Genomic DNA, 16,934 nt, shown 5'->3' on the forward strand with positions numbered 1-16,934 from the left:
TAAATCATTATAACCTTCAGCTTGTGCCTCTTAGAAATCGTGAGTATTAGTCTTGACATCCTTGGTGTTGTACTTTCGAATTCCAAAATGTTGTTTTTTTAAATCTTTATGGACCAAAAACCCAACTCCACCTTCACTCCTTTCACTGTTTCCATTGGTGTACAGCAGATATCCACTTGAGAAATGTTGTTGTTGTTATTTGGATTTTAGGAGCATTAGCAACTAAGGCCATATTGCTCCGGGATATGCGGTGGTCATTCCCTGACCTTCCCGCATCCCCCCCTATTTGGTGGTGACGGGCTCGAACCCCGGTCTAATCAAGAAGCGTGTGCTGCGCACTGCTGCTCCTTCCCACCTGGCTACGGAGGCGCCCTTGAGAAATGTATAAATGATTCATTTCTTCTTGTTTCAGCCAAACTGATGTATTCCAATTCACATTTTCTACTTCCTTTTCCTGTTCTAATATCCTGTCTTCACCTATGAGTGATCTTACGTTGTAACAGGCCAAGTTTAGTTTCCGTGCATGGCAGCCTCGTTGTACCCAGAGAGTCTTAGCACCCTCTGCTTCCACTCTGATCCTCTCACTGCCGAAACAGGGGGAGTGAAAGCCGCTGGGGACTGAGGGCCATTTGTTATATCGTGCTGTCACATGCTGGAGGGTTTGGTCTTTTTCTCTTCACGCTGACCATGTGTCTTGAAGAGAACCACTCTACACGTTCGTTGCCACCTACGTGACGTAACAGGGCTTACCATCGAGAAGGTGTGCAAGAGTGGATTTTAGGGAGGCAGGCCAACTGGACTTCTCCTAAATCTTCTGTAATAGAAAGATATTGAATCCATCAGTGTTTTAGACTGAGTGTCTGATAACACGCAGGATACCTGTTCCCCTCTAAGCCCCTTACTAAGTATTATAGTTTCTAATACCTCTCGTTTTTGGGGTTTACATTAAAAAAAAAAAAAAAAAAAAGTCTGGTTACGAAATATAACGAAAAATAAAAACACTCACAAACTCCAAAAATCTGATTTTAATAATGAGGAAAAAACATAATGAAGAACATAAAAATGAATGGAACGGAGCGGAACGAAACTTTTATTAATATAGTTTTCATAAAAAAATCAACCAACGTTTTATTTTCCTTACAAATTTCTTTCATCCTTAAAAGATTCATTGCTTCTATTACCTGTTTATCGTTCATCACAAAACTATTATGCACCATTCTTTATTCATAAATACACATAATACCAACCAATGACCACACAGTAGCTTGTTGTCTGTCGCACCCACCACCAATCATTTCATTGTTTGCCATGCCTACCTGTCAATCAGTATATCCTTCTCGATTTCGGCTTCAGACCAATAGCACCTACTGTCTGTTTACCAAGCGAGCAGCACTAGAGTCTGGTGTCAGGAAACTAATTTTTCCGTATAAGTTATCCGACGTTTCTCGTTCTCGTGTTGGCCTTGTTTACCTTAACCCAATTCAGAAAACCAAATGCTTTTTTTTCAAATAGCTGGGACCTGTTAGGGGAATGATATCACTTGTGTTGCAAAAGTCAGGGATACTATTGCTGGGTTAAAACTATGTGATATTTTGAACTAACTGGTCATCAGGTCTGAACAAAGGAAGGGAAATTACTCTATGGATGGCGCCTCCGTAGCCAGGCGGGAAGGAGCAGCAGTGCGTAGCACACACTTCTTGATTAGACCGGGGTTCGAGTACGTCACTACCAAATACGGAGGATGTGGAAAGGTCAGGGAATGACTGCCATATATCCTGGAGCAATATGGCCTTAGCTGCTAATGCTCCTAAAAAAAAAAAAAAAAAAAACCAAATAACTCTGTGGATATCAGTATCATCATTCAAATATGTTTGATAGTTGGGTATTACAGATTTGGAAGATGATAATGATGAGTTTAGAAACATCGCCAAATGTGGTGTGGTGGTACAATTCAGGTCCATCTGGACCATCAGCCTTCCATTCAGTATTTTGCTTCCTGGTATCTATTTCTAGTTAGATCTTTAGTCTTTGCTTAAAGAGTTAACCTTCTATCCTCTAGTTCTTGTTTCATGCCTGAGTTCCCTTTAATATAATCTTTGAATGGTATACTGCACAGGTTATCTTTATCGCAATACTTGAAATGAATGAACTTCACGTGTGTGAGAAGATGTTTTCTCTTCCGCTGCTTGAGCTTTTGTAATTTTTTTGTCACAAAAATTCTAAGAGACCACATTAACAATTTGTCAGTTTGATCTTTTGGTGTTTTGTTATATTGTGACAGCATAATTGCAATTGCTTTGAAGCAGTGAAAAGAACATTCACAAAATGCACGAATTTTAGATTACTAGTAATGAATAGATTTAAACTTTACACAAGTGAAGTTTTTTTTTTTTTTTTTGAAGTATTCAGCTAATTTCTCCTTCCACATCTCTCTCTCCTATATTGTGCCTATATCATTGTAGGATTTATTTTACTTAACCTTTATTAAAAATTTTAATTAAATTAGAATTTGAAAATTCAAATTTTTGATCAGTTTCTTTATTTCTTGTTTAGCTCCACAGGCTAAAATAGACTTAAATTGTGTATGTTGTCATCACCTTATTTTTGTATTTTGTCTTTTGACAACACCTTAATTTTTGTCATTTCTCTTTTTATTCAAATATACAAAATTATTAATTTGTTTCAAATTTTGCCTGTTTAGTCCATACCCAGAAATCTCTCTCTCAAGTTTCATAACTTTAGTTTTTGCCTACATAATTTTCATGTAAGCTACTATTTAGCAGTAAATTTTCATCTTACTTTAAAAAAAAAAAGGATTAGAATGATAACATTGCAGCAAGGAAAAAAAAAAAATTGGTTCTATTGAAGTTCATCTAATATGAAATTAATATTTCAGATCCAGAAAGTTCATACAAAATCTACAGCTTTGTAAGGAAAGTGATTGATTCTTCTTTGAAGCATGAAAAGTATGAAATGCCTAAAGGTAAAAGTGCATTTTGATTTCTTCTTGATGATAACTCGTTTCCAGTTGATAAAATTTTATGATTTTTTTTTAAAATTTTAATATTTATATTAGTATAAGTGCCTATCAAAATGCATATTACTTTAATTTTTTTACCACTCCATCTCTGCAATCCCTTATCTCCATTATTTCGTTTCCTCTTTCTCCATAGGGATTTTTACTTTTTCTGTCTCTAACCTCCTACTTTAGTCTTTTACCCCTATGTTTGCCTCCTTCTTCAGAATCAAATTTGTTTGAAATTTTAATTTTCATTCCTTTTCTCACTTTCAAACTACTCTTGCTTTATTATTTTCATCCATCATTGACCAGAGTATAAACATAAGTATGTACATTGGCTAATTTGATGAATTACCTATATAGTAGAAAGAACGAGAAATGAATCACCATTTTATTACCCGTCACCACCATGTTTTATGGGACATCAGTCATTTAAAATATGGAGGTGAAGGGGATAAAATTATTATTTTATTTCGTTTCCTCCTTCTTTCATTATTATTCTTTCAGAAATAAGGAATTGCAAGAGGAACAATACTCTGCTACAAAAATTTAGAGGGTTAGTTTCTAGATAAATGAAAGTATACATAGCACAGGTATTGGCATAACTTAAACAAAAAAAAATTAAAATAAGATTGCAGTGGTCCTCAACAAAGTTATTCCATTCCAAATGAAGAGACTGTATGCATGAAAAGTTCCAAGAATTACAGAAAACAGGAATATGTGTGTTATGATGGAAGAAGGTTCAGGTTGTTAAAGTGCCAGATTATACAAATGAAAATGCAATTAACTAGGCTATAAGTGGCGTTATGAGTGGTGGATACTGAAGAATAAAAAGAATAGCCATGGATTTCATTGTGTTTTCGTCTTTTATGGCGTACCTATTCTGCTAACCTATTTTCAATGTATGATGTCCCCCCACCCTCCCAGTTTATATTTTAAGCAGACATATGTATATGTATGCTTTATTATTATGTACTTAATTTCAAAAACTTGAAAATAGAAGAGACCAATAGTTTTGTTTTTATGTTTATAATATCTTGTTTTGCAGCAGAATTGAAAGGTTTTTTTTTTTTTTTTTTTTTTCATTGACAAGAATAGAAAATCACTTTAGATTTCCTAATTTTTAATTAAAAATAAAAAAAAAATTACGTTTAGTAAGGATTTCATTAAGTAAAAAGGTGAAGCTTTGGTATACTCTAGGTAGAATAAAAAAAAAAACAAGACAAGGATGATAATTATAAGTATCTTTTAAATCAGTTTTCAAGTTTGACTGATATAAAACTCAAAGAAGGTATTTTTGTTGGGCCATAAATACAAAAGCAGTTAATTTTAAAGTTTTTTTTTTTTTTTATAACATGAACGAAATCAACTGATTTTTGACTAAATCACATGTGCTGAAAACAAAAATGACAGTAGAAAGTTTGTAGCACGTCAAGTTTTCATGTTATGGCTTCGTCCTCCTTTTTTACAAAAATTGTGAATTTTTACTTATCTAAATGTACATGACTACTTTTCTTGTAAATTAATTGATTTAATTAGAAATGACAACCAGTAAATATTCCAAACAGATAAAAAAACAACATATTTAAACTTTATAAACACCTATTTGATTTAAGAAAGCCATTAACCCACAAACGTGGAGACAAAAATAGGAAATCGTACTACTTGGTTATTTTTTCCTGTTATGAGCAGAATGGTCCTCTCTTATCTGAAACCAGCAATAGTCACCCATCATTGCTAGATCCCCTGCTCATCACTGACAGATCCCAAGTTGTTTGTAAAGAAGTCCAGGTGGGAATGTAGGAAGTGCATCTTCAGCAACATTCATCATCCTAACTTTTGATAGTTATGCAACAATTCTTCTATCAACTCTTTATAGTTCTGTACTTTTTTTTTTTTATTCCCTAAAACCTGCTAACAACAACTCTAAAGGATTTCCACGCAGCTAATTCAGTGCCGTTAAGTTTAGTTTCAAAGATTTTATCCTTTAAAATCCCTCTAATTTGTGGGCCTATGAATATCATCATCGTCAGCCATTTTCAATCCACTGCAGGATGAAGGCCTCTCCAGCAACTTTCCAGTTCCTTCTGTTTTGAGCACTGGCCATCCATTTACTACCCACAAACTCATGAATTTCATCTATCCATTTCCGCCTTTGTCTTCCAGGTTTTCTTCTAGCTCCTCTTGGATACCATTCTGTTATTTTCTTAGTCCATCTGTAATCATGTCTTCGAGCTATGTGTCCTGCCCAAGACCATTTTAGTTCTTTAGTTTTGATAAGAATGTCCTTTACTTGAGTTTGCTGCCTAATCCATGTGTTTCTCTTCTTATCTAACAGTCTGATTCCCAATATAATTCGTTCCATTCTTTGCTGTGTAGTTCTCAGCTTCTCTTCCATTCTTTTAGTGAGTGCCCAAGTTTCACTTCCATAAGTCATGGTGGGGAGTATACATTGGTTCATTATTTTACGTTTCAGACAAACTGGGATATTGCTCTTCAGTATGTGACTATATTTCCTGAATGCTATCCATCCAAAATTTATTCTTGTCTTGACTTCCAGCCATTTATCATTATTACAGCTAATAACTTGTCCTAGATATGACTGCACCTTTTCAATTACTGCTCCTTCAATCATTATTTCCCTTTCTGTGGCATACTTGTTCATCATTACTTTTGTTTTAGCCATATTCATCTTTAGTCCAAAATCCTTACTAACTGTGCATAACTGATTAAGAGTTTCCTCTAATTCTTTGGGATCGTGGCTTATGATCACAATGTCATCTGCAAATCGTAAATGGATTAGGTACTCTCCGTTCACATTGACTCCTTTCTGCGACCAGTCTAATCTTCTGGAAGCTTCCTCAAGGGCAGCAGCAAACAGCTTCGGAGATATTGCGTCTCCTTGTCGAACTCCTTTCTCAATTTTAAATTTCCTACTGTCTTTGTCTAGTCTAATAAAGGAGGTAGCACTCTCACATATTTTCTTCAAAATCCTAATATATGGGGTATCTATGTCTTGTCTTTCCAGTGCCCGAAACATTGCCTTATGCTGTATGGAGTCAAATGCCTTTTCATAATCCACAAATGCCAGGCATAATGGTGTTTTATATTCATTTGCTTTCTCCATTAGCTGTGATATTACGTGAAGGTGATCCATAGTTGAGAATCCTGTCCTAAAGCCAGCTTGCTCTTTCGGTTGATTCTCATCAAGTATTCTTTCTAATCTGTTAGTAATGACCCTTGTGAACAACTTGTAGATGTGGGATAACAAGCTAATTGGTCTATAATTTCCAGTTTCTGATTTATCTCCTTTCTTATGCAGCAAAACTATGATTGCATTATTCCACTGCTTAGGCGCCACACCTTTTCTAATGCACTTTGTGAAGAGCCTTGCCAGTTTTTGTGTTATGTCTCTTCCTCCCAATTTTAACAACTCTACAGTAACTTCATCTTCTCCTGGGGCTTTCTGATTCTTCATTTTCTTCAATGCATGTTCTACCTCATCAGGAAGAATATCAGGTATGTTGTATGCGTTGCTACTTTGCAATCAATCTTCCCCACTGCTGGCATCATTCGCCTGCTCCTTGTATAATTCTCTATAGTAGTCTTCTGCTATTTGAATTATGCCTTCTCTGCTGTTTATAAGTACACCATCGCTATTCTTCAGTTTCAGTATCATTTGTCTTTCTGTATTACTGCTCATGGCTGCTGATTTAAATCCTTTGTTTTCCCTTAATGCTTGTTTTACTTTTCTTGTGTTGAATCTTCTTATGTCCTCTCTGAGTCTCTTTCTAATGGCTTTGCATAACTCAGTATACTCAATTTTCTCCCTGTCAGTGTTTTTCTTGCTTTTCATTTGTCGTCTTCAGTTCATCATGACAAGTGTTTCTTGTCTAATTTTTTTCTTCTTTGGATTTCTTTTTCCCTATAGGTTTCTTGGGCTTTATCACTTTCAGAAAGTTGTAATATTCCTCGTCGATATCTTGGTCCTGAGCAGTCTGCAGAAGCTCAAACTTGTTCTTAAGTTCCAGTACATACTGCTTTTTCTCCTCTTCTGTTATCTCAAAGACCTTTGTATTATTTACTAGAGTCAGTTTTTTCCTTTCCTTTCCTGCATCTATATCAAGTGTACATCTTACCATTCTGTGATCACTTCCAACATTTACCTTATTCAGGACAGTAACATCATTCACAATATATCTTCTGTTAGTGAGGATGAAGTCGATTTCATTAGTATTTAATCCATTTGGACTCTTCCATGTCCACTTTCTGTTCACCCTTTTCTTGAAAAAAAGTGTTCATTACTGACAGTCCTTGAGATTGTGCAAATTCCACAAGTCTTTCACCTCTTTCATTTCTTTTACCAATTCCAATATTTCCTATAGTTCCCCTTTCTGCGTTGTTTTGTCTTTTTCCAACCTTAGCATTGAAGTTCCTCATAATAATAGTGTAGTGGGTTTTCTGCTCATCTAGAAGACTCAATTTCGGTGTACATTTCTTCAACCTCTTCATCATCCTGGCTCGATGTTGGTGCATAAATCATTATAATCTTTAGCTTGTACCTCTTAGAAATCTTGAGTATTAGTCTTGACACCCTTGGTGATGTACTTTTGAATTCCAAAATGTTGTTTTTAAAATATTTATGGACCAGAAACCCAACTCCACCTTCACTCCTTTCACTGTTTCCATTGGTGCACAGCAGATTTCCACTTGATAAACTTATAAGTGATTCATTTCTTTTTCTTGTTTCAGCCAAACTGATGATATTCCAATTCACATTTTCTAATTCCTTTCCCAGCTCTAATATCCTGTCTTCACCGATGAGTGATGTTACGTTATAACAGGCCAAGTTCATTTTCCGTGCATGGCAGCCTGGTCGTACCCAGAGATTCTTAGCACCCTCTGCTTCCACTCTGATCCTCTCGCTGCCGTAAGAGGGAGAGAGTGAAAGCTGCTGGGGACTGAGAGCCATTTGTGTTTTTTTAAGGGCTAAAGACAGCTTGTAAACAACTTGTCTTTCACAGGCACCTGGCCACAGGAAATATAGTAGGGTCCAAACATCTTCTTCCTCAGCCTACAAGTTAATTTTTGTTTGGAATTTTTTCCCGCCATAAAGTGAGGTTCTGGGTGTCTTGGTCGGTTAAGCCTCGGGCTGTCATGCAATCCCGTACTCCATCCATCCATGTCCTCCTATGTCTTCCTCTTCTCCTTCTTCCAGGAGGTATCCATTCCAGCATAGCCTTTGAATATCTGTTTTCTTGCATCCGTTTTACATGTCCATACCATGTTAGACGCTTTTTTTTGATGGTGTCAATAAGTCTTTTTCAATTCCATTTTTTCCCTTATGTCTTCATTCCATTTTCTTCTAGAAGTTCAGCAGGAACACTCAGCAGGAACTTCTAGAAGTTCCTGCTGAGTGTCTCCAAAAATCCATTTCTATGGAGAGCAATTTGTTTTCTGCTCGCCTATTGAATGTCCAGGTTTCTACTCTATACAATAGAAGACTTTGTACAATCGTTTGAAATATAAGTTTCTTTGTTTTATTTATGATATTTTTGCTCCACAGAACAGAGTTTAACATGCCGATAGCCTTTCTGCCATCTGCAATTCTCTTATTGATCTCTGCTTGGGATGATCCATCACTTTGTAAGATTGATCCCAAATATTTGAATTTATCGACTTGTTTGATTTTAAAACCTTCAATATTTAGAACGTGTCCTGGTCCTGAAGACAACATTTCAGTCTTGCTAAAATTGATATTTAGATCCCATTGTTTATATTCCTCAAACAATTGACGACATGAATACTTTGCATCTTCTAAGTCTTGTGCTGTCACCGCCCGATCATCTGCAAAAAGTAAATCGTGAATATAGGTGTTTTTATTAATCGGCAATCCCATTTTATTGCATTTTTTGTGACCAGGATCTTAGGCAGATGTCAATATAAATTTTGAAAAGTGTTGGTGACATGCAATAACCTTGTAATTAGCCTTTTGAAGTGTGACAAAGCTGATCCCACTTTAATTCTGCATCTATTATTCCTGTAAATTGCCTTAATAATGTTAATCAGTTGTCCATCAATATTTGCCTCTTTCAGTGCTTCCCATAAGAGTTTTCTTGTTACACTGTCATATGCCTTTTCAAGGTCAATAAAAATCATAGATTTTTTTCCCTTTTGATTGGCAATTTTCAAGGATCTGTCGTACTGTTGAGATATGGTCTATACATGACCTCCCAGCTGAAAAATCACTTTGTTCTTCTGATATCTCTATTCAGGCTTCTAAATGGTTCCTGATCCATTTTCCAAGGATCTTTAACAGCGGGTTCAGGATGCATATTCCTCTGTAATTTTAACAGCTTTTCTGATCGCACTTCTTATAAATTGATGTAATATATCCTGTTATCATTTCTTTTGGTATTTCTTCTCCTCTCAGTATACTATTTAACAGTTTTTGTATCAGAACAGCCACTCCTCTTCCTCCATATTTCAGAAGTTCCATGCAAACTCCTCCAGGTCCAGGTGATTTGCCATTCCTTCCTTCCTTTAGCAGGAGTTCCACTTCCTTAACAGAAACTTTTAAGCCCGAGTCTTCTACACCAAAATCCTCCATAGTCTTGAACTCTTCCCGGTCTTCTTTTAAAAGTCCTTCATAGTACTCTGTCCAGTCTTTCAGAGGTATTAATTGCAAACCAGCGTTGTTTATTCTGTTTTCTCAAGTCTCAAGCTATTAATTGATATTAATAGCAAATTAATATCAATTTGCTATTAATAGTTGCGCATTTCCTTTCCCATTCTTCATTTTTCGCTTCTACTACCAACCGATTGGCTATTTTCTTCTTTTCAACATAAATGTTCCTATATGCATTATTCCTATCACCCAGCCATTTCTGATATGCAAGTTTCTTTTCTCTACAGCAGCTCTTACTTTCTCTGTAATCCATGTCCTTTTTGGTCCTTGGCTCTTCTTTTTGCCTAGGATTTCATGAGCTATTTTTTTAACAGTATTTTTTAAAATATTTGTAGATTTCTTCAGTATTACCTTTTATCCCTATGTTAATTGCAGCATCCAGTCTCTGGGTGAAGTTGTTTCTAATGCTGTCTTCCTGGAGTAGGTCAACATTAAATTGATCCATTTGTAGCATTTCTCCTTCCCTGCATTGTTGGTTGTCCACCCATATTTTCTTAATCCAGTTCCGCCTCAGTGTTGTTTTAACAAGAAAGTGGTCAGATCCACATTCGGCTCCTCTATAAACTCTGACATTTTTCAATACATATGTCCCTGATGTTTTGAAATAATGTAATCTATAACTGATCTAATTTGTCTTGTCTCCTGTAACCAAGTATATTTATGGATATCCTTGTGTTGGAAAAATGTGTTGTTTATTCTCACGTTGAACTGTTCATAAAGATTGCATAGTCTATCTCCGTTGTCATTCCTCTCTTCCTCTCCAAATCTTCCAATAACTTTGCTATTTTGTTCAGTTCCTACTCTTGCATTGAAATCTCCCATTAGAAATATCTCTTTGTTCTTAGGGATTTTTTTCTATTATTTCTCTCAGATCCTCCCAAAATTGGGGCATATATTCCCAAAATACATATTTTCTCCCATACATTTTCAGTTCCACTGAGATCATTGTTTCATTAATAAATTGTCAGTTTTTGATGTCTCAATTTCTTTTTAACAGCAATAGAAACTCCTGCTCTTGCTCTTTCACTCTTATCGACTCCACTTCAAAAATGGTAGTATTCTCCCATTATTTCCTCTCCACATCCCTTTTTCTTTGTCTCTGATAACACGACGATGTCTAACTTGAATTTTTGCAGTTTATCCGGAAGAAAGTTTCTTTTAGTTGAAAGGCCTTGAATATTCCAGCATCCCAAAATCATAGTCCTTTTCCGTTTGCTGAGTTGTTCTCGAAAGTGCAGTCCGTTTTCATTTGTGTATTTTTTACACTGAATGAGGAGCTAGCCCATTGCAGCAACCCCCAACCTGGAGGGCCGGGGTATCTCTCTCTTAGTCTGTCCCCTACCCTTTGACGTGTCCGGCTTTGGAGGCCCTACCAGTAGCTAAACTACTGCTGACTCAGCTCTCTGGGTCATCGGGACACGCAGGCCAAACATACTACTGCATAATAAGGATTGTAGAAATATAATTCAGAGTGGCCACTTCTCAGGGCCATAAAATTAAAAAGAGGTATTAGTATACCATTAAACAACACAGACATGTTTTTTTTGTTACAATAAATTTGACTGGGAAAGGTACAGAGTGTGATGTTGGATGATTTTGAAGCTGTTTTACAATTTTTTAAAACTGTTTTTGCATTTTTCTAAAAAATGTGAAGTGATAGAAACTTTTCACTGTCATATTAGTAATCAGCACATTCAAATTAACAAAAAATGCTTACTTTCACCCATGTTAAGCAAAACCTTGTTGCCCAGTGTAATGAACACTGTAAAAGAAGCATGGATTCATTTCAAAAATATCATTCACAACTCTTCTTAGGAAACAAAGATGTTGATTATGAAAGTATCATTGAAAATTTGCACAAACATCAAAAATTAAGATGAGGTGAGCTTTGCATCCTGCAGACTTTTTTCTGAAAAAACCTGGTTCCTTCAGCAAGGAACAGGATGATTTCACTAAGATATAAAATAGGTGAAAAGAAGATACCAGGGAATATGGAATGTATATATGAATAAAATGATGACAGGTTACTGCTGATCTTTGAAAAGGAAGACATCTGCTGTAATGCATAAATGAAAGCTTCAGATCATTTGAGATTAAAAGACCTAGAATTTATTTAAATAAATTTGGTGAATTGCATAAATGCCACATTTCTATTAAAATGTATTTATATGCTCTAAGTGTATTAATATTTGTATGCTGTTTTTTGCTTTAATTGAAGCTTGTCCATTATTATAAAAACTACCAAAATTTGTTATTTGGGTAAATTAAGTAAAAAGTTTCCTTTTTTACAGTTTTCATAAAAATTATTATGATTCCAAAATAGAGATATTAGTTTGGAAATATGTAGCAGACTAAGGAAAGATAGCATATTAAAATAAAACCCAATTATAGAAGGTTTCATTTTGCAGACCTGTATTATGTGGTCAATCTGTGAAATAGAGTTATACTAAGTATCCATTTTTATAATACACCTTTTTGAATATTATAGCCTCATTTTTTGATGAGTGGGAAAACTTCAATCCAAATGAAAGCATTTAGAAATATATCTGCTTACTTCTGATAGTGTAGATCACTGATCACAATAGGGAAGATCACTAATCAATTAATATACATTTTTCTTTACTGTGTGTTATTTGGAACAATACAATGTGACAGTTGACATTCAGGAGGTTCACAAATTAAAATAAAAAAGAAAGGAAAAAAGAAAAGAAAAACATAATTTATTATTTAAGTTTATATTTCAAGAAAAGAAAAGAAAGACAGTTAATTTATGAAAAGGTCAGAAATGTAGAAGTTTGCAAAAATGGAAAAAAGTTCTAGTTAAAAGTTCTGACTTTGGCAATGCTAAGGTCGCTCTACCATCACTTTCTTGGGTTCTAAAGCATCTCTTCATCACAATATTTGCTTTTTACAGTATTAACTGAGGGGAAAGTGGATGTTTTCTAAACTACTAAACTGGTTTATGTGAGTGAACAACTGAGGATAGGTTGTCTTCTTGCTGAGATAGATAATTTTTCCCCCCCTTTTAAGAGTTATACTTAGCAATTCGAAGGTAAAAGTTCAAGTAGTGATCTGGTAAGTAGCTGTCAGGTAGCCTTTGCAGTAGTTGTATTATGTTTCAGTCTGGGCAAACAGTTTTGCAGAGAACGTTGTAGGCTTTGTTTTTTTTTTTCCAGCCTTTGTCCAAAGTGATATGTCTTTTATTATTTTCAATAAATTTTATGATTCATATAAGTTTAAATTGAAGTTTTAGATCTAAAGGTCATTTTTGTTTTGTGTTTCCAATTTTTTTTACAGCTGGACTCTATCTATTAGCTACTCATGCTCCTCAGTTTGGCCAATTTCTTTTTGACAATTATGAAACAATATATAATGAATTAATATACTGGACAAAATGCTCAAACAGAGAAATGAAATCAGCTGGATATGCAGCCTTGGAAGCATTATTAAAACAAGTGAGTTATTTATTTATATATAATCCTTCAGATAGGCTTCTGGGGTTGGGAAAATTACAACTCATACTAACTGCAATGGAATACATCAACTATATATGATCAAAACTTTATTTTTTATGAAGTTTTAAAATAAAACAGATTAAAGTAGATTAAAATAAAACGGGATAAAATTTTATGTAAAAATAAAATACATTGACAACATAGTTAAAAGCAATAAAAATATAGATATAATTGAAGTAGAATTAAAATTCAGAAAATTAAAATATACACAAAATATTACTAGTTAAAAGTGATAAAAGTGATAAAACAACACCATAGCTTTCAAAGGACTGCCTCCTTTATCAACAGCTTGTCACAGCACATCCTTAAATAACATCAGCAAGATCACTGCTGATGGCACATGCTACTGCATGAGCATGGGAATTATCTTCCACACATTCGTGGCAACTGGAAATGACTTGGGTGTGTGCCAGTCAGAACCATTCATCCCTTCCAAGAATCACAGTTTCAAAGGAGGATGAATACAGACTCTTATCTCTATTAATGGTATTATGGTATGTTCTGGAGAACAAATCTGCAAGCTCAAGGCATTTCCAGTTCCAGTATTAGCATTAGTAGAGGCATATGATGCAAGAAAGCAAGCTTATGCAGCATCAGCCAAAAAAAAGAAAAAAAAAAAAAAACCCATGTAGATACTCAATTATGAAATGTGGCAGAATTTATTAAAGTATCTACATTTTATTTAGTCTGTTTACATTAGACACTATTGAACTAAAATGTAGATTATGTGAAATTATTTTTAAGAGATTCTTTTGTAGATTGTAAGAGGCATTTGTTGCAATTGTCAGTAACTTCAAAATGCTTATTTGTACATGCTTTTCTTTTGATCAAATCAAATTTTTACCAAAACAATTGTGCACACTGTTTGCACAGTTGCACACCATTTTTCAATTGTGTGCTGTAGTTGCACACATTTTAGTTTTTATGATTTTGCTTGCTTTATATTCCTTTGCAAAGATTAGATTTAAAAATTGATAAATGAATATACCGACTTTATTACAATTGAGATTCTGTGCAAATAATCAGTACATAATAAAATTCATGTTAATTTAAAATAATAGACAACATACAAGTAGTGCAATTGCATCATTTCTGTATATAGCTAACTACTTAAGTAGTTATAAATTGGCATACTTGAGTATATCTCATATTGTGAATACCTTCACAACGAGTTGCCATGATATTGCACCACCTTGAATAAGTAACACTTCATCATAGGAGAAGACCGTTGTTACATTGTGAATACCTTCACAACGAGTTGCCATGATATTGCACCACCTTGAATAAGTAACACTTCATCATAGGAGAAGACCGTTGTTACTTATTCTTGGTGGATACGATCACCCATACCACACTGATTCTGTGCAAATAATCAGTACATAATAAAATTCATGTTAATTTAAAATAATAGATAACGTACAAGTAGTGCAATTGCATCATTTCTGTATATAGCCAACTACTTAAGTAGTTATAAATTGGCATACTTGAGTATATCTCATATTGTGAACATCTTCACGAGTTGCCATCATATTGCACTACTTTGAATAAGTAACACTTCATCATAGGAGAAGACTGTTGTTACTTATTCTTGGTGGATACGATCACCCATACCACATCGTTTCGGAGCTATTGGCTTCTCATCAGTGGGTAGGCAGGCGTTGCAACAATGGCAATCCAGCCACCAAGTATAAGTCCACAATATAAGTTGTGGACTTATACTTGGTGTAAGTCCGGTGGTATAGAGTAACTACATTATAATAATAGATAACATTATTTTAATAGCTTTTCTCATTTAGATATAGTGTATATGCGTAATTCTAAGGTTAATATCCTGGTAAATGTATTTATTATTTTTTTAAAATCATTGTTAGTTATTTATTTGAATTGTTTATATTGGATAAATATTGTTCAGTATTGTTCCATTTATTGCAGATTGCCAAAATCTTAAAGCAAAATGATAATCATATTACTGATGCAGTTGTATTCAAGGTATTTATCTTATTTATTGCTTTCTTCTCAAAGTTTCCTTATCCAGTAATGTATTTCTTTGATGCTTAACATATCTGAATGCTTAAACATTAATAAGTAGAGTATTTATTGGAATGAATGGAGAACCTTCTTTCTCCTAATTTGTAGACAATTTCAAATCTAAAATGATACTTATGATATACATATCTATAATTATATGATGTCTGTGAATGAGGCTTACAGTTTTTCATTAAATGATGATTTAGGACTTTTGCATACCTCATAGCTGCTTTTTCAATTTCATTACTGTATTACTGTCTTACTGTATTTTATAAATTGATGAAATGTTAATTTATTTAGCAAAACCATTGAAACACAATTAATATTGTTGTGCTTTCCTACAAAAATTTCATGTGAATTTATCTCTAAATTGGAAGGTCTCCTGTAAGGAGACTTTCCAGCTTTGAGCTATTTTTGATTGGAATATAGTAAGTATAGTACAGCTGTTGCATTCTCCAGCAACTTAATGAGCAAAAATATAATTTACCTCTATTATTCACAGACTAATAGATTAACAGTAGCTGCAGGCAGAGGTGGAAATAATCCCTGCACTGCTTCTATTGGAATGGGCAACAGCCCGGAAAGCTCCAGTCATTGGAGACTCTGAGGAAGTCCCCAATGACTGGAGATCTGCAAATGTCTCTACAATTCACAAAGGGGATCAAAGGGTGACTCAAGTAATTACAGACCTGTTACTTTGACATCTGTTCCAGGGAAAATAATGGAGTCATTAGTTAAAGGAGCATTGCAGAATCATCTAGACAAGACAGCAGCAATAATTAAGGCAGCATGGGTTTCTCAAGGGGAAGTCTTGTCTGATCAATTTAATTGCATAAAATAATGCATAATGCAAAAAATAATTTTGATATCATATACTTGGATTTCAGGAAAGCTTTTGATACTGTTGCACATGGAAGACTATTGAACAAATTAGAGCAGTATGGCATTAAGCGCAAGTTGCTACAATGGATAAAAGGATGGTCCAGTGGGAGAAGTCAGAGTGGTAATCACTGGGTACTGCTCTATGTGGACTAATGTTATTAGTGGTGTCCCTCAATGTTTGGTGTTGGGCCCATTGTTGTTTTGAACATTTATCAATGATATTGATTTAGGTATATCAAGCTTAGTGTCAAAGTTTGCAGATGATACAAAGGTTGGCAGGGTTGTTAATAACAGTAATGACAGTATGATCTGGAAAAATTGGGTAGATGGGCTGAGAAGTGGCAACTGAAGTTTAATGTTGACAAATGCAAAGTACGGCATATGGGTTGCAGTACCCCAGAGAAATGTACCAACTATGTGGTGTTATACTCAGGCTAGTGAAGAATGAAAGAGACTTTGAAATGAAAGAGAAGAATGAAAGGGTAATTGTGCAGTCAGATATGAAGTTTTATGAGCAGTGCAGACAGGCAGCCAGAATAGGTCATGGGATCTTGTCAATGAAATACAGGAATTTTGTGAGCAGGGATAAGGAGGTGATTATCCCCTTGTATAAGGCAATGGTCAGGCCAAGCCTTGAGTATTGTGTACAGGTCTGTGAGTTTTATTTTAAGAAGGATGTAGAGTTGCTAGAATGAGTACAAAGAAGGGCAACAAGACTTGTGAAGGGAACAAAGGGGTGCTTTTATGAAGAAAGGCTTAAGTTCTGCAAATTGATGTTTCTGTCGAGAGACTAGGCACCTGC

The 16,934-nt window shown here is 34.8% G+C and overlaps 1 protein-coding gene across 1 annotated transcript in view; it reads left to right on the forward strand.

The window, feature by feature from the left end:
- LOC150083024 (DNA-dependent protein kinase catalytic subunit-like) overlaps nucleotides 1–16,934 on the forward strand; it is a 127,922-nt gene that overhangs the window by 71,408 nt on the left and 39,580 nt on the right. The window contains exons 8-10 of the mRNA XM_090378357.1: nucleotides 2,897–2,983; nucleotides 13,005–13,162; nucleotides 15,155–15,211. Coding sequence (XP_090234483.1) covers nucleotides 2,897–2,983; nucleotides 13,005–13,162; nucleotides 15,155–15,211 — 302 coding nt within the window. The remainder of the gene's footprint in view (nucleotides 1–2,896; nucleotides 2,984–13,004; nucleotides 13,163–15,154; nucleotides 15,212–16,934) is intronic.

The sequence above is a fragment of the Mastigoproctus giganteus genome, chromosome 7 (genome assembly GCF_048544385.1).
Source record: "Mastigoproctus giganteus isolate SK-2022 chromosome 7, ASM4854438v1, whole genome shotgun sequence".
Classification (NCBI taxonomy): Eukaryota; Metazoa; Arthropoda; class Arachnida; order Uropygi; family Thelyphonidae; genus Mastigoproctus; species Mastigoproctus giganteus.